At 35.4% G+C, this 24,346-nt stretch overlaps 1 protein-coding gene across 2 annotated transcripts in view; it reads right to left on the reverse strand.

Annotated features, from left to right (window-relative positions):
• Window positions 1-24,346, reverse strand: part of LOC139122137 (myosin-IIIb-like) — a 69,816-nt gene that overhangs the window by 4,734 nt on the left and 40,736 nt on the right. For both annotated transcript variants that reach the window (XM_070687549.1, XM_070687550.1), the window contains 15 exons: window positions 21,948-22,059; window positions 21,206-21,273; window positions 16,011-16,073; window positions 15,705-15,824; window positions 13,851-13,936; window positions 13,287-13,382; window positions 12,202-12,293; window positions 10,926-11,090; window positions 9,872-10,017; window positions 8,587-8,771; window positions 6,052-6,141; window positions 3,747-3,864; window positions 2,462-2,509; window positions 2,117-2,233; window positions 47-196 (listed from right to left, as the gene is read on the reverse strand). In XM_070687549.1, coding sequence (XP_070543650.1) covers window positions 47-196; window positions 2,117-2,233; window positions 2,462-2,509; window positions 3,747-3,864; window positions 6,052-6,141; window positions 8,587-8,771; window positions 9,872-10,017; window positions 10,926-11,090; window positions 12,202-12,293; window positions 13,287-13,382; window positions 13,851-13,936; window positions 15,705-15,824; window positions 16,011-16,073; window positions 21,206-21,273; window positions 21,948-22,059 — 1,656 coding nt within the window. The remainder of the gene's footprint in view (window positions 1-46; window positions 197-2,116; window positions 2,234-2,461; window positions 2,510-3,746; window positions 3,865-6,051; window positions 6,142-8,586; window positions 8,772-9,871; window positions 10,018-10,925; window positions 11,091-12,201; window positions 12,294-13,286; window positions 13,383-13,850; window positions 13,937-15,704; window positions 15,825-16,010; window positions 16,074-21,205; window positions 21,274-21,947; window positions 22,060-24,346) is intronic.

The raw sequence follows: 24,346 nt of genomic DNA on the forward strand, positions 1-24,346 counted from the left end.
ACCAATGCATGCTAATAAAGTCTTGAAATACAAATGAAATGTGTACCTGATTTCTTATAAGACTGAGATATGGTGCTTGGCTAGTTTGACTCTCTGTTTGAGGTGGTGGGGGTGCCTTTCCCTTTTTGCGTGGTAACTTGGGACTTCTATTTCTGTCTGGCAGTGGTGGCGCTAGTGAATCACTACGTCCATGTACCTGTATTAAAAGAAGAAAGTTAGATTTTACAAAAATCTCCAAGGCAGTCAAACATTCGGGTACAGTATTCTGATCTTGCTCAGAAATGGTTCCTTCAGTTGATTCTTACTCGCTTAGTCATGCTTCATAAGGATTTACTTCCGTGTTCCGTTTATGATTCAAGGTGTACTTTTCAGTTCCCTTTGTGATTCAAGTTGTACTTTTCAGTTTCCTATTGTGATTCAAGGTGTACTTTTTATAGTTTCCTATTGTTACAATGAGACTTAAGAGGAGCATCTTTTGCAATGATCATCAAGAAATTTTACAGAGAAATTGTTATAAGCTTGATAAACATCCTAATGACACATAAAAACTTCTTTCCATGTTTCCTTTTTTAAGATCATTTCTATAAACATCTTTGTTGTCACTTGAAAAACCCCTTGAGATGATATGACTTGAATCAGAAGACAGTGTATGGAATTATCAGACAATTTTAGAAGCACACAAAAGTAATTCAGAGTGTCAGATAATTCAGAAAACTGATGTTGGGATAATTGTCAATCTTATACTGTAAAACCATACCCTTAAAGTATTTTCAATGAACATAGAACATTTTCATTCTCATTCTAACTGAGAATCGGAAAAGGCTCTCTCAAAACAGTAATTCTTTCTTAAAAAATTCATTGTCTATATGTGAATTTTTACAATACAATATCTCTCAATTTACAACTCATGGGTAACTATTTTAATTTTGCCCTAAATCCATATCGTTGGTGATAAATAAATGAGAAAAATTTCACTGATAGACATTATATACAGCATACATGTGAACAAGCAACGTAGCAGCTGATAGAGCTCCATTGTGTTATATAGAGAATAACTGATATTTGTGACACATGTGTTGGTGAAGAGGGTGGAAATCTTTGATAGCTCATTTCAGGATGATCTGACAAAATATGTTGAAATTAGCTGCAAAAATACACAATTGAAGATTCATCATGATTTGAATATATCAAATTAAGATCATACCTGAGAACATGTCGACTAAAGTGACAAGTATTTTTTTGAGAAACAAACTTTTTGACCACAAACAGCGAAAATTACCCCAAAATACAAAATTACAGATTTTTTCAATACATCATAAATAAGGTAACCCCTAGAGACCTGTATACCGAACATCAAAGCTATCAGATGAGCACTTTTTGAGAAAAAAATTATTGACCAAAAATGGCAAAAATTGCCCCAAAAAAACAAAATTGCAGATTTCGTCATTATTTCAATGCATCATAAACAGGATAGCCCCAAGGAACCTGTATACCAAATATCAAAGCTATCAGACAAGCACTTTTTGAGAATTTTTTTTTTTACCCAAACTGGCAAATATTGTCCCAAATATACAATATTGCAGATTTCAACATAATTTCAATATATCTCATTTAGTTCATCTGTAGGAACCTGTATTCCAAATATCAAAGCTATCATACCAAAAATTTTTGAGAAACAAATTTATTTGACCAAAAGTGGCAAAAATTGTTTAAAAAGCAAAAAATTGAAGATTTCATCAAAATTTTAATACATCAATTTTTGACCCAAAAATGACAAAAATTGGCCCCCAAAAATCAAATTTGCATATTTCTGCACAATCTGAACAAATCTGAAATAGGTCATCCCTAGGGACCTATACATCAAATATCAAGGCTATCTGACTTGCAGATTTGAAGAAGATTTTTAATGATTTTTTGACCAAACATGACAAAAATTGCCTTAAAACAGAAACTTGCATACTTTATCATAGTTTGAATAATCGTGAGTCATGTCATCCAGCGGGACCTGTATACCAAATATTAAAGCTGTCGGACCAGCGGTTATGGAGAAGAAGATTATTTACCAAAACAATTTTTAAACCTAATTTGCATATCACCATTGAGTATTAAAACTTACATCAGGAGTTACTGGTTTAGATGTTGTCGGTAGATTGGATGGAGGCAATGGAGGTCTACTGGGTGGAACTCTCACTGGACCATCAAGCAACTCTGCATAGTCAACCTCTCCATCTTTCTGTAACAACAACAAAATTGAAATATGAAGACATCAAGGCAATCTCATAGCATTGCAATGAACCACATCTCCAAAACTTAGATGAATCTTCATTGATCACAGAATGCACTTCAATGTTACAGTTAATGTTAACGGTGTTTTCTAGATGAACACAACTGATTTCATCACAAATTAACTGAACACAATAGAATTACCACTCCAGCCTTCTTGACAAATGTATTAATGTACCTGTCCACATGGCTCAGTCAGCAGATCGCCAAACGGTGAGATTGGATTCTGAAAAGACACACGATAGAAGAAATAACGATGAATGTTCATTATTGATATTCAGAAATTTTCAGCTTTTGTGACTACTGACAGAGACGTTTTCCTCTGCAAGTTTTTTAACTGTGTTGTTTTGGGTTTCACTGGACAGATGTGTTTTTTCTTGATGTTCATGAGAATGGCAATTTGTCATTGCTGTCCAATATTGACACTTGCATTATTTTCAGAGACTTCAAGTGATTACATGCCATTGCATATGAGACGACTCATAGAACAACATTGCAAGTATTCACCTTCTGGCAACATGATGCAATTGAGTGCATACACAGAACTTTTGAATTACAGGGCCCCTACTGACCAATTATACTGGTCAGCATAGTCCTAGGAAGCCCATTTTCACTTGCTATGGGAGGGGGCTCCCAACAAAATCAAATTATTATTGTAAAGCAGATTCAGCTGAGTATCCTTCAGGTGCTCCATGATGCTCACATACAATCATGTTGAAAGTAAAATGCAATTGTCATTAATCTACATTTACATACTATATTGTCTTGCCTTATCATGGCACAATTAAAGAGGCAATCACTTCAAACAGGTTTGACTTGTGAGCAAGCACAGTGGAAGGTATTGACATTCATTATATCCACCATTGTGCATAGCATACCATGTTCACTACACATTTTAGGTAATGTAGTAACTCGTTACTACCGAGTGTTGCATCTTACTGCTATAGAGGTAGAATGGGTCTCAATTCATTTCAAAAGTAATAATGGGCATTAGCAATGCATCTTGAAAGTGCCAATGAACTAAATTATACAATGACAATCCATTAAAACATTCAAATCAACATGGTTAGATCATGGCTAGATAAAGTGATAGAAAATGCCTGTCACACCGCATCCCAATTTTTGATTCTTGCAAGAGTTGGTGGCTCATTGTACTCCATTCTTGCTAGAGTTAGCGTGTTTCAAAAAGGCAGATGAAAACTTTGATTTCACATAATCCATTAGTCAAAATGGCCACCTCCATGAAAAGACTGGAAGAGAAATTCCATTCCATATACACTGTACACACATTGTGTAAAGTGCTCCCTACAATGTAAACAAGAGGCTTTTGGCTGCTTTCTCTGCACTCGATACGATTATGTTTCTGATTCTGCTTTGATGCACATACTGTTTGGTTGTAAAATGCAAAATGCAACTGGTGTTTGATTGTTTCAAATTATTTTTAAATGCTAATTCCTACTTACCTTTTGATGGTAGGTCACTAATGCTTTCAAACTTTCATGGACTTTAGGTTCACCGACCACAACATATTTACCGCTTGGGGTTTGATCTATCATAAAATGTTTACATCTTTCTTTCACTCTGGAAACAAAATAAGAATATATCTCCTTAAACTGTACAATTCTCGTGTCCAAAATTAAGTTTTCTTAATCTTTTAAAAGGATGACCATTTACTCATAATTTGTCACAATATTGGGCTCTGATAACATGAATAGGGGGCATTACCACCCTCTTCTAGCCAGGTTGCCCCCTCCTCTCTCTCCACAGAACATTTCAATGTATGATTGAAACTTAGCTATCAAAGATTTTTGAGAGTGTAGAATCACTCAACTGCATACAGCATGACAAAAACAGCACCTGCACACAAGTTTTCATCATCTCACACTACAATATCTATATGCAAAGATGTGAGAATTCCTGATGTCACTATAGTAGTTACCATGGTTATGGAACAGGATGGATGTGTTGATAACATTACAGATATTACTGGACAGGTAACTCTTCATACATACCAATTTCAATCAATTTTTCTTTTCTCTCATCTTTCTTGAATTTCACTCATTACAGTTTGATATTTTTCTACTATAAAGTATTACACAAAAATATGTCAGTGTTTACTTGTTTTGTTTAATTTTTGTGACAAGGTATTTGTTGACAGCCTGATTATTACCCTGCCTGTCTTTTGACCATGAATCATTGGTCACAAACACGTCACAAAGTTTGACATCTGAGTGTATGGTGTGTATGAAAAATTTGTCTCTCAGGCTTTTTGTTGTTGTCAAAAACAAATGAGATGGTGATCTCTTCAACACTCAAGCAATGGCTGTAGTTTGTTTACCTTGCAATGAATACCTACAGTTGATGTGGGTTTAGCTGTTTTGGGTTGATATTAATGATGAAACCTGTGTCAAAATTCTGCAATATTTGTTTTCAAGACCACCATGCATTGGTAAAATTGTAACAGAGGTGACTCTGCATGTCTATCACTGATTAATCAACTGAATGTTGAAATATCAGAATATCTCCCGACAACAGTTGAGTACTGACATGAATAATTTTGCAAATGCCTGACATTGACAAAAGTCAATATGGATACAAACAACCCTCAGTGTCAAGGTCTTGGACTTCTGACATGTGATCAATGGTCATTTCTTGTTGATTTGATATCAAAGGAACCATTAGGAAGACAATGAATCATACAATTTTACTGTTGGTTTAAGAATTTCAGAGCAGTCAGGGATATTTCAGAGCTGTCAAAGATACATGCATTTCAGAACTGTTTGGGATATTTCAGAGCTGTTAGGGATATTCAGAGCTATTACCGATACTTCAGAGCTGTAAGGGATATTTCACGGCTGTCAGGTATATTTCAGAGCTGTTAGGGATTTTCATGCAGAGCTGTATGGGACATATTTCAGAGCTGTCAGGGATATTTCAGGGCTGTTTGGAATACATCAGAGCTGTTAAGGACATTTCAGAGCTGTTAGGGATATTTCAGAGCAGTCAGGGATATTTCAGAGCTGCTAGGAATATATCAGAGCTGTTAGGGATATTTCAGAGCAGTCAGGGATATTTCAGAGCAGTCAGGGATATTTTCAAAAAAGAGCTGCCGGAATATTTCAGAGCTGTTAGGGATATTTCAGAGCAGTCAGGGATATTTCAGAGCAGTCAGGGATATTTCAGAGCTGCCAGGAATATATCAGAGCTGTTAGGGATATTTCAGAGCAGTCAGGGATATTTCAGAGCTGTTAGGGATATTTCAGAGCTGTTAGGGATATTTCAGAGCTGTCAGGGATATTTCAGAGCTGTTAGGGATATTTCAGAGCTGTTAGCGATATTTCAGAGCTGTTAGGGATATATCAGAGCTGTGGAAGGTACACATACACTGTAGGTTTGATAGAAACTATAAAGCAGTAACCAAAGCAGGAAGGAAGCCTTTGATGTCATACTGTGAAGACAAGCTTCCTAGAAATAGGAAATTCTGTCTATGTATTCAATCAAGTAATAATGGACTATTTAGCGTCCATAAGAAGTATAACTTGTAAAATTAAGTTCTGTTCAGGGCATTTTTTTATCTATTGTAACTGGGATGTGCAGATGGGGGTCTGCAAGATGGTGCTTTGTGCCAACCTCAAAGACAATAGGGAAGCGTTGTGGAAATGTGTGCTTGCATAGCGATGACCTTTTATCTTTTACATGATGTGATAATCTATGATCACAGACATCATGTAAAACATATCTTAGATATGCCTGTGATGGCGCACTCACCTAAATGAAAGGGAGTATCCAAATCTGCTTTCACTGACTCTTAACAGGAAGCAACCTATAGGTTTATCCCAGAGAAGTTTTTCTGCATCTCTGCATCATTTAGAACAGAAAAACACCCCACTTCATTAGTTATCAGTATGTAACAGATCAGAGTATGTAACATTGTACTTTTAATTTCCTAAAAATTCAGATATACTATTGCCAACAAGACTGGAAATCAACAGTAAGTCTCAGTTTGCTAAATTTACTATCAATTAGTGATTTTTATGCATTACTCGTCATATCTTATATATATCGTGTACTATAAGATGCTATTCAATAATATGCTTGTTCGATTCAATATTGATGTATAATTCAGTGTTCCATAAGAAATCTAGATTCATCAATAAAAGAATTATTATATAACAAAAGCAATGAGTTAAGTGGCTGAAAAAATGGTTCTACCTCCCCTTAACTGATGATAAGTAACACTGATAGACTATCATCCATTTGAAAAATCATCAGGAAAGGTTATGCAAAGGCAATACATTGATACATTGAATACATCATTTGATAGGCATACATTTACATCCGTGTCAGTCATGGTGGGGTGTTTGTCCTTGAAATTTGATGATACTATTATATTAAAGACCTATGATGGCAATGTATTTGCCGCAGGCAGGTGAGTACTTAAGTGACACTAGGAGCGCTAGTCCTCTCCTGCCATCAGGCATATAAATTGCCATGTTGGTCATAATATTTTTACTTCATGCCTATCAACTAACAAACCAAATTGTTTTTGTGTTTTAATGCCATTTGAAATAAAATATTGCTTAAGGAACCCAGACTCGAGTTAAAATCCTTTAATAACACATAAGTTTTCACCACAAGATGTGCACATTGATAGGCATAATGCATAGTATTACATGACATCAACATTGGATGTTGAACAAACACACACATCATACCATAATTATACATGATTACAAAGTCTAAGCAGCATGAACAACCTGAAATTCACTAACCAATGTCCATTTATCTGAACAAAAAGGTGGGTGTTTTTTGACTAAGAGGATAATGGACTTAGGTTCCAGATACTTGAATGAGTGTAAGCTACATTCACAGCACTGTTGTTGGGACAATTCCTGAGCATACAGTCCTTATTTTTTGAGTCCTTGTTAAATGGTACCTTTCCAAGATTTTCAGTAAATTATGTATTTTGTTCCTCCACGTTCAAAATAAATCTAATTTGACCATAAATATGTCGACTGTGTGTTTCGTGAGATTTTGTTTAAATAAATATACACCAGGCAAATTTTATTAAATAGTTCTGTTCAAGTTGTGGACAAGTGATGGTTTTTCAGCCTGCTATGTCATCATAAATCAATGAAGTGAATTTGCTAAAAGAGTGTGTTTCCTTGTGCTGAACTTTAAGTTTGGGTGACAGCTTGAAAGAAATGACCACCAGATGCCACACTGGCTTCATTTTGAAATAAATGTACCTGCAGTCTTACATTCAAAATTTGTCCTTTGTGGCAGTAGTGCAAACCTCCAACAAGTGTGCAAACAAACAATTGAAAAACACTGCAAAATGAATCTAGATGTGAATGGGTTATACTGTAAATGAATAATGTCAAATTCTAAAGAAATTAGTTATGCTTTTTTAAATTCCAGAGATTTGCATATGAAAAATGTTTGGCGTGAACTTTGTGTCTGTTACTTCCATGGAAAAGTACCTGTGTAATTTGCAACTAAGCTTATAAGAACAAGGCCAAGACCTGTAGGAAAAAAATACCGCAATTATACGGTGTCGCTCACATTTGATCAGAATTGGTACATACCAGTATGGGTACCAACGATCAACAATAAGTGTTGTCTCTATCTGTTCAGTGCAGGAAAATTATACGTTGATGTTATGACAATGATTTCTGCACAGTACAACCAGAAAACCAACAAGAAATATTTAAACCAGAAAATAAGAATGACAAAAGTAATTAAGGTCTAACTTTAGGTACTGGAGGTCAACTTTAGCAACATGCATAGCAGAGAATGTTTCAACACAGCTAGTCCCTCTTGGTTTGAGCAGGTCTGTTAATATGTAACAGTTCATAAACAATGACAGGAAATGACTCAAGGTCAATGGAGTAGCCTGTTTCAGTCATTGGCATGCCACCACTCCTGCACATTTGCAGGATTTCCCCTTTTTCTTACCTCATTTGCATATTTTTGACACTGACATGTTCATTTGAACAATGTCACATTTCAACCCCTGCATCTACCTGTACGACAAATACTGAGATGGTAGCTTTGGCGGTATGGGAGCCTTTGCATGTGACGGACATACATCCGCACATACAGTACATACATACACACATACATAAAGACATACAGATGCCACCGACTCACCATATAAGCTCTTTTTGGTATTTATATACATACAAAATATGAGTTAACAATTCAAGACCAGGGCATGTATGTGCACACAATGCATAGAAACTAGTGTCTTCTTTCAGATGGGATTTATACATAACAGAGTCAATAGTAAGTGACATTAACCTTCTTGTAATGATACCATGAAACCAAGGTGCAAATCCTTCTGCTGACAGTTTCTTAGACTGTGTTTCCTTGAACCATCTAATAGAAGCTTGTCTTGTTCCTTCAGGTCCATACTTCATGTTTTTTTTTGTTCTCAAAAATTCATCTTCCAGAATATCCTCCTCAGAATCATCTGCTTCATCATACTGAAAAATAATACAGCAAATCAATTTTTGTACAAAATATAAAATTCAAGTTGTAAATCTTACATATTTCAGACATTACTTATGAGTCATAAAATGGTAGCACATATGAACTTGGGTTACAGCAACTAAATTTGAATTTAAAAGCAGTATATTCAAAGTTTCGCACTCAGTGATTGATAATTATTCTACCAAACTTGTATTACAAGATTTTATCCAATGTCTGTCTGTTTGTTTGTTTTTATTTATTTCTCTTTTGTAGATTTCTTGTTTGTGCGTGTATGTTTTCTTCAGTCACCATTCTATCAGTGTTTGGGATAAATAAAGTATTGATTGATTGATAGATAAAATCAATTTTCACAAAATATCCACCTTGGCAAATGCCATTCACATGTAACACTGGTAAACCCCCACTACCATGTACTTGTTTAATTCATTACACACCTTATCCAAAATCTTACTGGTGATTTGTCAATTTATGGAAATCTGGTATACATTTAGATTACCTGTCAGTGCTAACATGTTTCCAAAACTGTTGACTGGTTAACAGTTTGGACAACTGTAGACTGGGTGCATTTAAGTTTGAAAGTGCTGTCTACAAATGTGCACATTCTAGAAGACATAAAATAAGACTGCCAAGTTGTCTGCAATCAAGCAACCATGACGAGCTATAGCAAAGGAAGTTCTCTACGTTTTCAGTGAGAGCATTGGATTAGGTGTGTTACAAAACATTGATTGGCCATATAGGTGCCTGAGAGGTGCCCAAAACATTCTGTTTCCCTCGACACATGGCTTCGTCAAACAGTCTGTTTTGTGGTGTTTCTTAGGCCATTTGGGAAACAAACATATGCTGTTACTCTCACGGCAAGTCAATAAATGTATGTATATACTGTAGTATATGAGGCATTGTGTGAATTAGTCAAATGTAACATGACGTCAGTAAATGAAAGATTTTAAGCTGCTTGAGAGCTTTTTTCCTTTGCATACTGTTTCATCATTAATATCCCTTCACCAATACCAGACAGTCATTAAAAAGTGAACTGTTATTACTAGTTATTATTTTGTCTATAAAGTAGTTACAACAATGGTCTTTGACAAAGTACCTCTGGTTCTTTTTTTGTTTTCTGTTGATCATCATCTTTGTTTCTTACATCAGCTGTAGCATGTGCTGGTACAGGAGGCTTGGGGAGTTCTTTAGTTGTTGGTCTAACACTAGGAGTTGACCCCTTCCCAAGACCTTTAAAGAAATCTGCAAGATGAAAAAATACATCCATGTTGACCAAAACTAACCTTTATATTGGCCCTGGTGTGACACCTTTAGTGAGAACAATATTTAAAGACCCATTGTTATCGATGATGACTGTGTGGACACTGGGGTGAACAGGTTAAGTATTGCTCCTTACTACCATAACCCTACACTTTGCAATATCATATGAATCTATTAACAATACCATGGCTACTGTAATTTGCAAAAAAAGGTGTGGAGTTTTCTTTCCCATGGGTTTGTTATGCACATCTATCCATTTATGGCCACAGTTTCAGTCAGGCACATTTCAAACTTACCTATTATACAATGTAAGCATCTAACTTCTATCCAAAGATTGGACGTGGCAAAGTGTGCCAACAAGTGCACATAACATGACATGATGTTGGGTGCATCAGCAGACAAAAATGTTGGAATATTTTAAAAAGAAGGAGTAATTTTGTTGCTAATAACAAGTCAAATACCACATTTGGCCTTAATCTTGTTTCATATATACAGGTGTATTTTCATTCCACTTTAAATACTATGTACAGAGAGAATTGTATAAATTGAGTCTTCTTAAATTTTAAAAATAACATTCCTGTTTCAATGTACATGGTAAAATGAAAGTCTATCCCTTTTTCAATCAGTTTCTTGACATGGAAACATGCAAAGTAAGTTACTCCAAAAATCATGACATATCAGCATATCAGTGTAATTTGAGTTGAATGATGCGGACTACTTCAACTCAAAAGTTACTTAATGTTATATTATTATTATTTCCAGGTAGACAAGTATCATATAATAGCCCCACATTACAAATACATGTATTGATGAGCCAAGACACAGGTCGATGAATTCTGATTTTGAACAAAGCCTAATGAAGGTCATATAAATTTACTAAAAGCTATAACCTTGAGGTATAATCTGGTCCTTTTGTATTAGAACTTGCTGTTTCTCATAGCTGCAGTGGTTCAGCTTCTCTATATTGTTCAAAAAGTTATTGGCTATATTCCTCCATCTCCTGGCATCTTCCTTCAACTTTGCAAATCTTCTTCTAGCAAGGAATCCCCTCACAACTGGGTTGTAATGAAAACAAGAATATTTTTAAGATATACAGGTGGACAAAAAGATACTAGTAGTAGCAATAAGAGCCAGCCTTATTGATTTGATATCATTAGTTATGATTACACCCAATAGAGTCCAATACCCACACTGGTTGAGATGGAATGTCCAAACTAGTTGGATAATTCCTGTTTTGGCTCACAAGCAAGATGTAAACAGAAATTCCCCAAATTTGTGTGATATTGCATGTTCATCCCATTGTTATGTTGAATATTTTCCTCATGTCTCTTCAACATTTGCAGAAATGAATTTATTGTTTTTATTATGGAAAGCAATTGTTATTAATGAATTTCTTTAATTATATCAGTCCCTTTATAAAATATAGTCCACATTAATCCCCATCAAATGTTGCACAAAACATGTTTGTGGAGATAAATGTTTTCTTCTCACTACTGCATCTCTAATCACATCAAATTGTGCTTTGGTCTATTTTAATATTGGTCATCAAGGGAGGGTTACACAAAACCAATTCACTTGAACTGGGTGCTGTCTGCCTGAGCTATTGGCCACATTTTAACATACGTGACCTCCTATTCATCAAATATATGCATGCAATTACCTGAACAGTGAATGACCAATGAGAATTCATGAAATAAAAATACATTTCACTTTGTGTGATGAAACAGGGTGGGTGGAAACAAAAAATCCCACATTGGTGTTATCACATTCTAAGTGAACCAGGGATTGAAAAAGGTAATTTTCCCAGTCAGGTAGCAGCAAACGCCTTGGAAAACTTGGATATAAATAAACATGATCACAGATGCATAGATCCACTTGTACAGATAAATATATGACCATTTGACCCTAAATGAGAACATATCCTGACAAATGTATATAGAAAATTGAAAACTGAAGATTTAAACCGATATCAACTCCATCTACAACCTATGATTCATGAGACTTCACACAATATACAGAGGAGACAAATGCAACACGTGTTGAGTTTTTTTCGCAGTGGACAGTGTACACACATACATAACATATGACACATTCTGACAAATCTCAATAGCTTCCGATGCTGTCTATATAGTAAATGGGGAATGAATGCCAACCAACTTCCATTACCTTTCTGCAGGAGAAGTGAAGCCTGTGCCATTTCTTCTATTTTACTTGCCAATTCATCAGCATGGAAGTACTTCAGGAACACTTTGGTTTTGCTGTAAAGGATATTCAAATCGGATCTTATGAGTAACCTACAGAAATTAAGACTAAATGTCTGCATGAATACATCCCTAACTTTTTGGCTTTGATATGTTATGGACAGTAATCTTGACTGTACTAGAGATCATTTCACAGTGAAATGGAGAAGGGATTTCCCTGCTCATTGAATTAAACTTTTAAAACTGTGATCAGTTGTAATTCTCTTATGGAATACACTAGATCATAATTGAGCAAGTCATCGATTATGACACAGTTCCAACCAAGAATTTCTATGAAGTTGGGAAGTTAATTGAAATTGGTATGGACCAGCTAGAACAGGTATGAGTATGGCAATGGCTTAAAGTTAATAATTTCAAACCAAAACAGAAGACTTGTTCAGCGGTCAACACCAAATCATGTAAGCTGGAAGCACCATTTTAGAATGAATTTAGAATGAAGTTGTAGAAATTTATACATGGTTTAAATGTGTGCCAAATGATAACATATGTGACGGTAGGTCTAAGTTCAGCAAGAATGAGATAAAGTGTGTTGGAAGCTCACTGTGCAAGGTCAAATGTATAGTTTGTCTACCTTGAAGCAATGTCTTAATCAATGTTATGACATTAGAGAACAAAAAGCATATCAATGAGTAACTTGTAGATGAGGAAATGTTAAATCAGAATGGGAGAAATATGACATATGCAGTAATGAAAGAGATACAAAACTAGAAAACACATGGGTAGCTTACATTGATTGAGAAATTTTTAAGATAAAATGTAAATTCATTGGAAAATACAATAACAAAAGAATACATGGTCTTGATTCAAGGAATCTCAATTTTTTTACGGTAAAGCTTGAACAGAAATCATGGTGAAGAGATACCCTTGATATAACTTGGCGTCACCACATGACTAATGGTCTAAAACTCTCAATAAATTTGACACATAGAATTATGTTTTCTGGTTGATTACATATAATGTTTGTGTTAATTCTGACTTTAATTTACTTACCCAAGTTGCCAGTTCTGAAGACCTGTAGCTTTAAGGATCTGAACACATCCATTCTTATCTGACGAAAGCTTACTTTTCAAAGCAAGAATTTTGTATCTGTTGTTTAAAAAGAATGCATAGAAAATTATTACATTGTTGTTGCAAAAATGAACCAATTTCTTGTTGATTGTTATGGGAATATAGTAGTTGTACCCTGATTGTGTAAAGTATCCATGGCAAATTGCAACATGACACTTAGATCACTGTTTTCATCAAGGAGAGGCTCCATGGCATTGTCCTCTGGCTCACTGAGAAAAGTCACAGTGATCAAGGTCAAGGTCTAGGGTTTGACTCCTTTAGGACAACTTTCACCTTTTATTTGGCAACTAGTTATGCTGTTTTCATCAAATATGGATTGCTCACTTCCAGATTAAGGCTCATATGATCTCAACTCAATGCAGCTTCTCACTACAAATAGATACACTGATGTTCACTTGAAACTACAGGGAGGCCTTCTAGTAGCTTGGCTGGATAATATATAGCAGTGATCAAGCTAGAAATACTTTATTTAATATTACAACTTACTTTTCTACAAAATCACTGAAGAGTTGTCTGATAGCATAGCCCTGTTTTCTGATTCTTGTTGTTTCTAGCATGCCACAATATCTCAACTATAGAAAAAACAGAAAATAAAAGTATAGCAAGGATACATATAACATAATACACACGCTTCTGTAAAAGATGGAATTTCCGAGTGTAAATCTTGGCATACCTATACACAGAGTCTAATACCTGGTTGAGTCTGATAACTTTGTGTCATTGCAATGCTATTCACCTTTGCCCTCATTGGTATCACATGAAGATTATTAAAATATTGAAAATTTACGCAGTGTAATTTTGCTGAACTACACTTTCTTTACAATTTGGATTAAACGTTCTTTCTGTGTGCTTAGTAAATGTTCAGTTCTGATCAGCCATTTAAGACATGACGCAATGTACACAAAGAGAGCACACTATACTTTTGACTTTACTGGTAAAATTCAACATAGCAATGGTGTATAATACAAGGCTATTCACAAGATACTAATAGTTCTATCATCATACATGGTACACACTTCTGCATTGTCTTAGACATGAAGTGTTTTGGACAATACCGCTTTTTGTACCATGCACTCAAACATACATCCTGCTATTTTGTGAATGGTCTTTATTACGATATACTTATACATAAAATAAATTACAATGTATATATTTTGTTTGTTTTGAATCTGACATACTCTATTCATGAGGATCTGCATACCTGTCTAAAGATATTTTCTTGAAATATTGAAACATTGACTTGAAAAATTGCATCCATTCTTCTAAAGTTGTACAACAGTGACATAGCTGAGTGAAGCTTTTGACCAGTGACTGGCATAGACAACATACAGTTTTGATTTGTAACACCATAACCTAGTTACACAATTTTTTTTCATTGCAATACTTACAATAAGTCCAAACCTTGTATTCACAAAATCAAAACATGATGATGAGAACACTTGATGGAGTAAATATGCACGAATAGACTCCTTTCATTGTGTGAAGTACCAACTTTTTTAAGAGTCTATGGTATTATAAAAACTAAATTTTATATGTATATGTTCATGTTTTGATGAAAATTTTAACACCTGACCACAACTCACGGATTTTACATTTTATCCTATTGTAACCTTGTACACTAATGCAATGCTTTTCATTTTCTTGAAATTCCTGCAAATGGAAAATACATTGTTGGTACTGTACTGATTTTTTGTCTTTTGATGGAGCTACAAAATACCTAATGTTGTGTGAAGATGATTCCATAGTTATATGATTCCCTTTATAATTTGTGATGACCCAAAGTCATGATCACTCCAAACACTCATGGCATGAGAATATACACATAGATCCAAGGTATGAGTATATACAAACAGATTCATGCCATGAGTATATACACACAGATTCATGCCATGAGTATATACACACAGATTCATGCCATGAGTATATACACACAGATTCATGCGATGAGTATATACACATAGATTCATGCCATGAGTATATACACATAGATTCATGCCATGAGTATATACACATAGATTCATGCCATGAGTATATACACATAGATTCATGCCATGAGTATATACACATAGATTCATGCCATGAGTATATACACATAGATTCATGCCATGAGTATATACACACAGATTCATGCCATGAGTATATACACATAATTTATGCCATGAGTACACAAATTCATGCCATGAGTATATATACACATAAATCCATGGCATGAGTATATAAACGTAGATCCATGGTATGAGTATATATACATTTAAAACTTGGGAGGGCCAACTCACCATCATTTTTGATATATGCTACTTTGTTCCAAGCTAGGTACAATATTAATGGAAGTGACATTACCTGTAGTAAGACAAAGTGATCTTCAAAGAGATTGGCTGCTTTTGTTGTGTTGGGTTTGATACATCTGATAAAGTGTGGATTACATGCAGACATTTTCTCCATCAATACATTCAAAGAATTCTGTGAAATAAAGACAAAATGTTATCAACATTTGGGATTATTTCCATAAGACATGGAGGGCAAAATCAAATGATAATGCATGTTTTGGCTGAAACATACCACAAATGTGATGTATACTTGATTGACGTACTATGTTGAAAAAGATGATGTAAATCACTAATAGCAATGGACAAGGGTAACAGTCACCTTGAACTGTGCTCCAAGGGTCAATTTCCTTTGACCTGCCTTTGTTGGTAACTGTACATTTCTCTGCAAGACAAAAAATAATTACTGGTATCTTTCTGAAAACGAGAGACTTCAACAGAGTCTAAATTCACATAATGGCAATGTTATATAATTAACATCTTCTGTTCTCCAGACTGATTCTATTATTTTCCATTGTATCAAAATAGATGTGAGACTTGACAAAACTAGCTGCCACAGATCAGATTCAGTTGTTATACTCTTGGTTATATAATTGAAAGAATACATGCAGCATTTGGTGGTCTCTGAATCGGAATCATCTCTGAGCCTAGAGTATCATTGCCATCAAGGCCATATCTTATAGCCCTGTCTGTATTTGATAAGTATATGTACATCTGTATTCAACGGTTCACTGATAATTCAACAGTTCACTGGTCAATCAGTTCAGTAGAATGGCACGTTCTCTGACTGAGCAGAAAATTTAGTTGTCCTTACTCAAGACCACGGGGTCTGCATGATCAGTCTACCTGGCTATGTTAATTAATGCAGTTTATTCAAATTCAAAGAGACTAAAAAGCAACATATTTGCACAGTGCTATCTGAAGTTATGACACAATTACTACATGTATGTTATGCACTATATATACACTGACACAATTGGCAAATACCAAATGTTATTGCCTGTCCTCAGTATGTATTTTAAGTGATATACACTCAGTGTGACAGTTTTTGGACAGAGTAGTGAATTTCGCCCAAAGTCGTTTCGTAAATGACCAGCAATACCAAATCTTATTACCATACTTTTCGAAACTTTATTGTGGTTATCCTCAAACTCAGTTGACACGACGAGAGTGGTATTTCGGCGTCAAAGTTGCCAAAGTTTTGACCCCATGTTGAGGGCCTAGTAATCGGACTGCAATCCCAGAAATCGGACGTCGTATTTGGAATGTGATTAGGAGCTAAGTATTGATAATTTGAAACTTCAAACCACCGATTTTTAATTTTGATGTGTTTAGAAAGCTGTATATATGAATATTTCATGATAATTGGTTATGTTAATCGATGGACGACTCGACCATATTTCAACATGTGTGGCGCTTACTTTACGGCACATGGGCTGTGTGTGTGTGGGGGTGTGGCTGACTTCGCTAAGTTTGTTCAGTGAGTATTACTTATAATTGTTTCCATTGCATATTTTGTTTGTATTAGAATCGAACAGGCATTATTTAATAAAAATACCGTCAAGGACACTATGTGCTCACATTCGGTTTGAATTGGTCCATTCAAGAAATATTTAAACCAGAAAAAACAAGAATGACAAAAGCAAAAGCAAATAAGGTTTCCAACTTAGGTACTGGAGGTCATCTTTAGGAACATGCATATCAACTTCTATAGCAATGGGAGAAGCAGATCCTAAATACATAAGCAAATGTCAACAACAAAAAACAGAGAAGGCTTGATAAAAAAAGAAAAGGTGGGAGTGGGCAAAAATGCACAAGGGATCTGGTAAAAAAGTAATGCTGCATCATCGATCTTCTAGACCCTACCCCCTCCTGAATATCAAATGTTCCACCCCTTGGTATAACATAAGACCAAATGACAGGAAGTACATTTACAACCTTGGAGATTTTTAATTAATGCCATGAGTGTTATCATTCTAATGTAAACAGCACTTAAGTTAGTTACAGATAGTGAAATGCCTTCCACTGTGGGCGGTGATTACAACATCTAGAATTATCCTGGATCCAAATTTCTCATCAGTTCTTGTATGTCTTACATAGAAAAGTTGCAAATTGGTCCAAAATGAAAAAAATCACCTCAGCTTTGTTTTCTGGATCAAATTTCCTACAAATTGGTACCAATATGACAAAATTATGTTCACAGCCTTCAAAATTGTCTCACAACATATCCTGGGTTGGTGTAGGTCATTTTTATAAGGTCACAAACTGAGAAAAGTACCTAAAATATACAAATTTTGGGTTTCCCAACACTTTGAGCAGAAGCTATCAAACAAGGGACTTTATACCAAATTACAAAGCTATCAAACAAGTCAAGTAATTTTGAGATAAAGTTTTCTTGACCAAAAATGACAATATTGTCTTAAAAATACAATTTTTTATATTTCAGGACAATTTCCACATATCTAACTATTGTCATCTCTGTACGTCTGTGTACCAGATATGAAAGCTGTCTGTCCAGGGGTTTTAAAAAGGAAATACTGTCTAAGATTTTTTGACCAAAAATGACAAAATTGCTTAAAAATAGTAATTTTCCCAATTTTGTCATAATTTCAACAAATTAGAAGAGGAACACCCTTGCAAAGAGACAACCCAAATTTGAGAGCGATTGGGCTGGCGGTTTCAGAGAAGAAGAATTTTTACTGAAAATGAGAAAAATCACAAAAAATTCAGCAAAAATACAAAATTAAGAATATCTTCACAATATTCATAAAACTGTATAAGGTTCACCTAAGGTACTTGCACACAAATTTTCAAAGCAATCAAAAAAGCGGTTCTTGAGTTATTAATTCTTAACCATTTTCACATTTTGTAAGCTCATTTGCATAATTTTGGCAATGCAGACTTCATTTGAACAAAATCCCATCTATAGCCCAGGATGCATCCACACACCAAATACCAAGCTGAAACGTGCAGCGGTTTGCGTGTTTTTGATGTTGACGGACATACTGTACGTACATACATACATACATACATACATACATACACACATACATACAGACGCCATCGACTTCAGCCTATATGATAAACTCACATTGGTAAAACCAAATGTGAGCTAATAAAAATAGCAAGTATATTTCATCGTATGGAATTATTTACCAGTCAAGTTTTTACGCAGTAAGTCACTTACTACGTTTACACAATTATGCTAAATATTGTCTGTCCGAAAACTTGTACACTTCGTACGTTCATTAAATGTACTTTTTTTCTCGAAACAACTGCGCAGTTTTCGTTAATGCTACATGCAATCGTAGCGAAGAATGGAAAGAATATTTTCAAAATCATTATTTCCCCCCACATTCAAAATTCAATGCTAAATCAGGACTAAAGTCAAAATTTCAGTTACTTTGACCTGACGGCAGTATGTTGACAGTATCACTGACGCGGTGTCAGACGACAATTTGTGACCGCTGCTCGTAGCGAACTCAATAGCTTCTACCAAAAAATACCGTCAAGGACACTATGTGCTCACATTCGGTTTGAATTGGTCCATTCGAGAAATATTTAAACCAGGAAAAAACAAGAATGACAAAAGCAAATAAGGTCTCCAACTTAGGTACTGGAGGTCATCTTTAGGAACATGCATATCAACTTCTATAGCAATGGGAGAAGCAGATCCTAAATACATAAGCAAATGTCAACGACAAAAAACAGAGAAGGCTTGATAAAAAGAAAAGGGATCTGGTAAAAAAGTAATGCTACATCATTGATCTTCTAAACCCTACCCCCTCCTGCATATCAAATGTTCCACCCCTTGGGCAAATGACAGGAAGTACATTTACAACCTTGGAGATTTTTAATTAATGCCATGAGTGTTATCATTCTAATGTAAACAGCACTTAAGTTAGTTACAGATAGTGAAATGCCTTCCACTGTGGGTGGTGATTACAACATCTGGAATTATCCTGGATCCAAATTTCTCATCAGTTTTTATATGTCTTACATAGAAAAGTTGCAAAAATTGGTCCAAAATGAAAAAAAATCACCTCAGCTTTGTATTCTGGATCAAATTTTCCTACAAATTGTATCAAATATGACAAAATTATGTTCACAGCCTTCAAAATTGTCTCACAACATATCCTTGGTTAGTATAGGTCATTTAAGGTCACAAACTTAGAAAAGTACCTAAAATATACAAATTTTGGGGTTTCCCAACACTTTGAGCAGAAAATTTATCTAATAACATCTTTCCGGACTTTATACCAAATTACAAAGCTATCAAACAAGGGACTTTATACCAAATTACAAAGCTATCAAACAAGTAATGATGAGATAAATTTTTCTTGACCAAAAATGACAATATTGTCTTAAAAATACAATTTTTCATATTTCAGGACAATTTCCACATATCTAACTATTGTCATCTCTGTACGTCTGTGTACGAAATATGAAAGCTGTCTGTCCAGGGGTTTTGAAAAGGAAATACTGTCTAAGATTTTTGACCAAAAATGACAAAATTGCACAAAAATAGTAATTTTCCCAATTTTGTCATAATTTCAACAAATTAGAAGAGTACACCCTTGCAAAGAGACAACCCAAATTTGAGAGCGATTGGGCCGGCGGTTTCAGAGAAGAATAATTTTTACTGAAAATGAGAAAAATCACAAAAAAATTCAGCAAAAATACAAAATTAAGGATATCTTCACAATATTCATAAAACTGTATAAGGTTCACCTAAGGTACTTGCACACAAATTTTCAAAGCAATCAAAAAAGCGGTTCTTGAGTTATTAATTCTTAACCATTTTCACATTTTGTAAGCTCATTTGCATAATTTTGGCAATGCAGATTTCATTTGAACAAAATCCCATCTATAGCCCAGGATGCATCCACACACCAAATACCAAGCTGAAACGTGCAGCGGTTTGCGTGTTTTTGATGTTGACGGACATACTGTACGTACATACATACATACATACATACATACATACATACATACACACATACATACAGACGCCATCGACTTCAGCCTATACGATAAACTCACATTGGTAAAACCAAATGTGAGCTAAAAAACTATCGAAAATGGGACAACAGTGTCACCTGACTTAATATGAGGTCACATGACCTGTAAAACGCTATCGATACGGAGCGAAGTGAGTGTAACTAACAGCATGTCACTTAATGTCCGAAAACTGAGGTCGTCCGAAAACTGTCACACTGAGTGTACAAATGCATAAAAATCTATTATATTACCGCTTTGCCAACACCAGTGAATTTTGTGATGCCATCACACAAGATTATTACTGATGATAATGTAAATGATTATCCAGTCTTGTACTATTGCAACTCCTGATTGTTTCTATATCTACAAATTCACTTGCACTGCCAAAACTACAAAATAATAGCAACAATGTAACACCTCCCGGCCCATAATGAACTCAATGCAAAGTTTGCTTTCACCCATTACAGGCCAGGAGGGGGTACATTATTGCTTAATTATACACATGTGTCATTTTACCTTCCTTTTGCTGAATCCTCTGCTTGTTCTCATCTGTAATGCTAGTGTACCTGTTCTTGTGATTGTACCTACAATATAAATGTTACACAGGATCACATCTTGCACATAATATCGTCAAACAGTACACTGTAGCAAATGTTGGTATACAATTACACATTTTACATGCCATATATATCTGTTGTGAAATTACATGTATTACTGTTAATTTCCTGTAATATTGAAACAATGACTTTGACACAGCATACGTCAGAATGATTAATAGAGGATTTCAAATAAAGCTTTTACATCAATGTCTGTGATCTGAATGTTTCATCTTAGAGCATGGAGTCTATAATTACATCTTCATAGCAGAGTCAAAGTAACTGACCAATCGACTGATTTATTAAAAGGAAAATTAATTTTAATTTGATAAAGCTTTTTGTTCTTAATTAATTCTGCTTCCAATTCCCTGAGAATGGTTGCCATAGCAAAGGAACGTACGGACATAGCACATGCGTTATTTATTATAATTCAGTAGTAACTATGGGAGTTTTCTGATGATGGCGTTTATTCAAAAAACAGTAATGATAAAGCAGATTGAGAAGCATAGCAAATCACGTGTTTATCAAATTATCGATTTCATCTCATTTTTGATCATTGTGAGGGTGATATTTCAGATACTTTATGAGAACAATAAGTCCACTACTGTGCTATTTATTTCTGTTATCCGCCTGTTTCAAACGTTTTCAACATTATTGCTCACCTCTGAAAATTTGGCTCAGGAGACAATTCTTGCTTTCTTGAAGAAGTTGCATAACACCTTGCGGTAAAGTATCTCTGTTCTTCTCCAGGAATCCATCAGCAGAATATTCCACCTTGAGATTGAAATAGAATGCCCAACTTAAAAAATGGATCTATGAGGCCTATCATGTCATTCAAAATTCTATGTTGTTCATATTCATACGCTGACAGTGATGACTGAGTTCTATACAAAGTCACAGTCAATATCAACAGACTACAAACAGCACTGAGTTCATGTAGGCTTAACCAGTGGAAATGACAACTATTGACATTTAAGGAAGTATGCACCTCAAAAGTGTGCATAATGGTCCGATACGCGCTGACGCGTTAGGCCAAAGTAATTAAATTCTTTGTTTTGCGTCCACTCTAAATGGGAAAAGGTATGCGTCTAAGCGGCTGAAAAACACACACAAGAAAATTAACACAATGTAATTTGATTGCAGCAAATACAAAATTGTAACAAAATTTTAGTTCTGAAAAGCAAAGCGGTTATGTCCTAAACTTTCCTATTCAAATACACTGTGTGTGTTTTTCATGAAAACCTTCAAAACCTAGGCGGGTAGGGACGCAAAACAAAGAATTTAATTACTTTGGCCTTACTTTTCAGTTTGGCTTTTTCGTTTGCAATGGATCGCCAACAGCGTCATCGGCATTTTGAATCCTGCCGACAGAACGTGAAAAGAAAGATGCAGCTACACCAGGAAATCGCTTCTAACGTTTATTTAATTTTTAGCAAAAATCATTAGAAGAAAATATAAGTTTCTATGTAGCCCATTCTTCATGATGTCCTGTCTGATGTGGCGCTTGGATTGCCACCACTGTCATGGCAAGAAATGGTATAACATCACAAGCAGATCGTGCCTCGAAGTTTATTGAAATCCTTGTACGTAAAATCTGTCTGGAGACGTAATTTCTCATATGAACAGATTATGACATAGCAACCACTGTCACTCAACCTTAGCCCTGCGTATGATGCTGTGTGTTCCCGGCGTTATACGGCCTCTCACATGTAGTCTGTATAACGTCGGGAACACACAGCACGGTACGCAAGGCTATCTCTCAACCCACTTATACACACGGTGAAAAAGACTATCAATATGTCCATTGATATCGATAGGCAGTAAATAGTAGTCCTCGTTTGTGTAAGTTGCACAGGCAAACTCACTTTCTACGTTATTAGACACCCACCTTTGGATTATTTGTCCCGAATTTACTAGTATTGTGGTGTCTGGAACCCTGATATAAAGCGTCGTAAAATGTTGCAAATTGATAAGTTACAAATTCTGCAGTGTAACCATGGCACTCAAAGACATAGATTTTGTTGATAAAATGTGACATTGTTGTCGGGTTTCTTAGACTAGGCTTTGACGTGATTTTGACTGAAAGGTTTATCATCATGTTGTTATGTTTACTTGAAGTCATGTGCATGTTATGAAAAAGCGTAGAGAACATCAGATCAAACAAGCGGCGTCTTACTTATTTCTTTTCCGCATACATGTTGTTAGTTGGAACCTGATTGAAAACACCGTATAGTCACCGTAAAACCAGCAGAGTACAGCTTAGAGTAACTCTTCAAACAAATGTCCCGACGCGATCATATCATCTCCCGTTGATCTGAGTCAACATCTATTCGATGACAGATTTGAGGCCACACCATCAACTTAACAAAAATTGGTTGAGGAAAGACAAGTTTGTCTGATGATTCTGCAAGCTATGACTCGACACAGGGACATTTTACAGAGAAACTGCTTATGTAAACTTCCAGAGTTAAACATCAGCTCAACATTTGACTCTTGCTGATTACAAAAGCTATCGAGGAAATTGCGTTGCGGTAAATTTTGGGGGCAACAGGCTCTCGAGGATCTAAAAGCGATCATTGCAGCTATGAAGTCAGTGTACTGGCTCACAAAAGATGATGTGGCAATGTTGAAATACGAATCACTGTTTAAAACTATTTGAAACTCTAGAGAGTGGATACATCACCGGATAATCTACGATCAGATAGAGGCAGAAATGTGAGATGCAATATGATCGTTCATTAAAAGCAAGCAGTAAACCAGCTCTGTGGAAGTGAATTAAGTGCCCTCTCAGAAATTAAGCACAGATATTTCTGCAGTCAAGAAACTAATCATTTGTCACAGTCATCGTTGATTACTTTACTCCATGCCACAGACGCATAACTTCAGTAGCCTGTCAAGGTGAAGGATAGCAAGGCTGAGAACGCTGCTATAACTTTTTAAGTAAACGTCCTTGCACGTAGCAGCGGACACCTAGTTTCTCCCAGTTTCTCTTGAGCAGTTTATCCGCTTCGAAAGCGACGGCATGAGCGTAATGACCGACAAGAAAAATCAAGTTTGAGTA

The sequence above is a fragment of the Ptychodera flava genome, chromosome 21 (assembly GCF_041260155.1).
Source record: "Ptychodera flava strain L36383 chromosome 21, AS_Pfla_20210202, whole genome shotgun sequence".
In the NCBI taxonomy this organism is placed as follows: domain Eukaryota; kingdom Metazoa; phylum Hemichordata; class Enteropneusta; family Ptychoderidae; genus Ptychodera; species Ptychodera flava.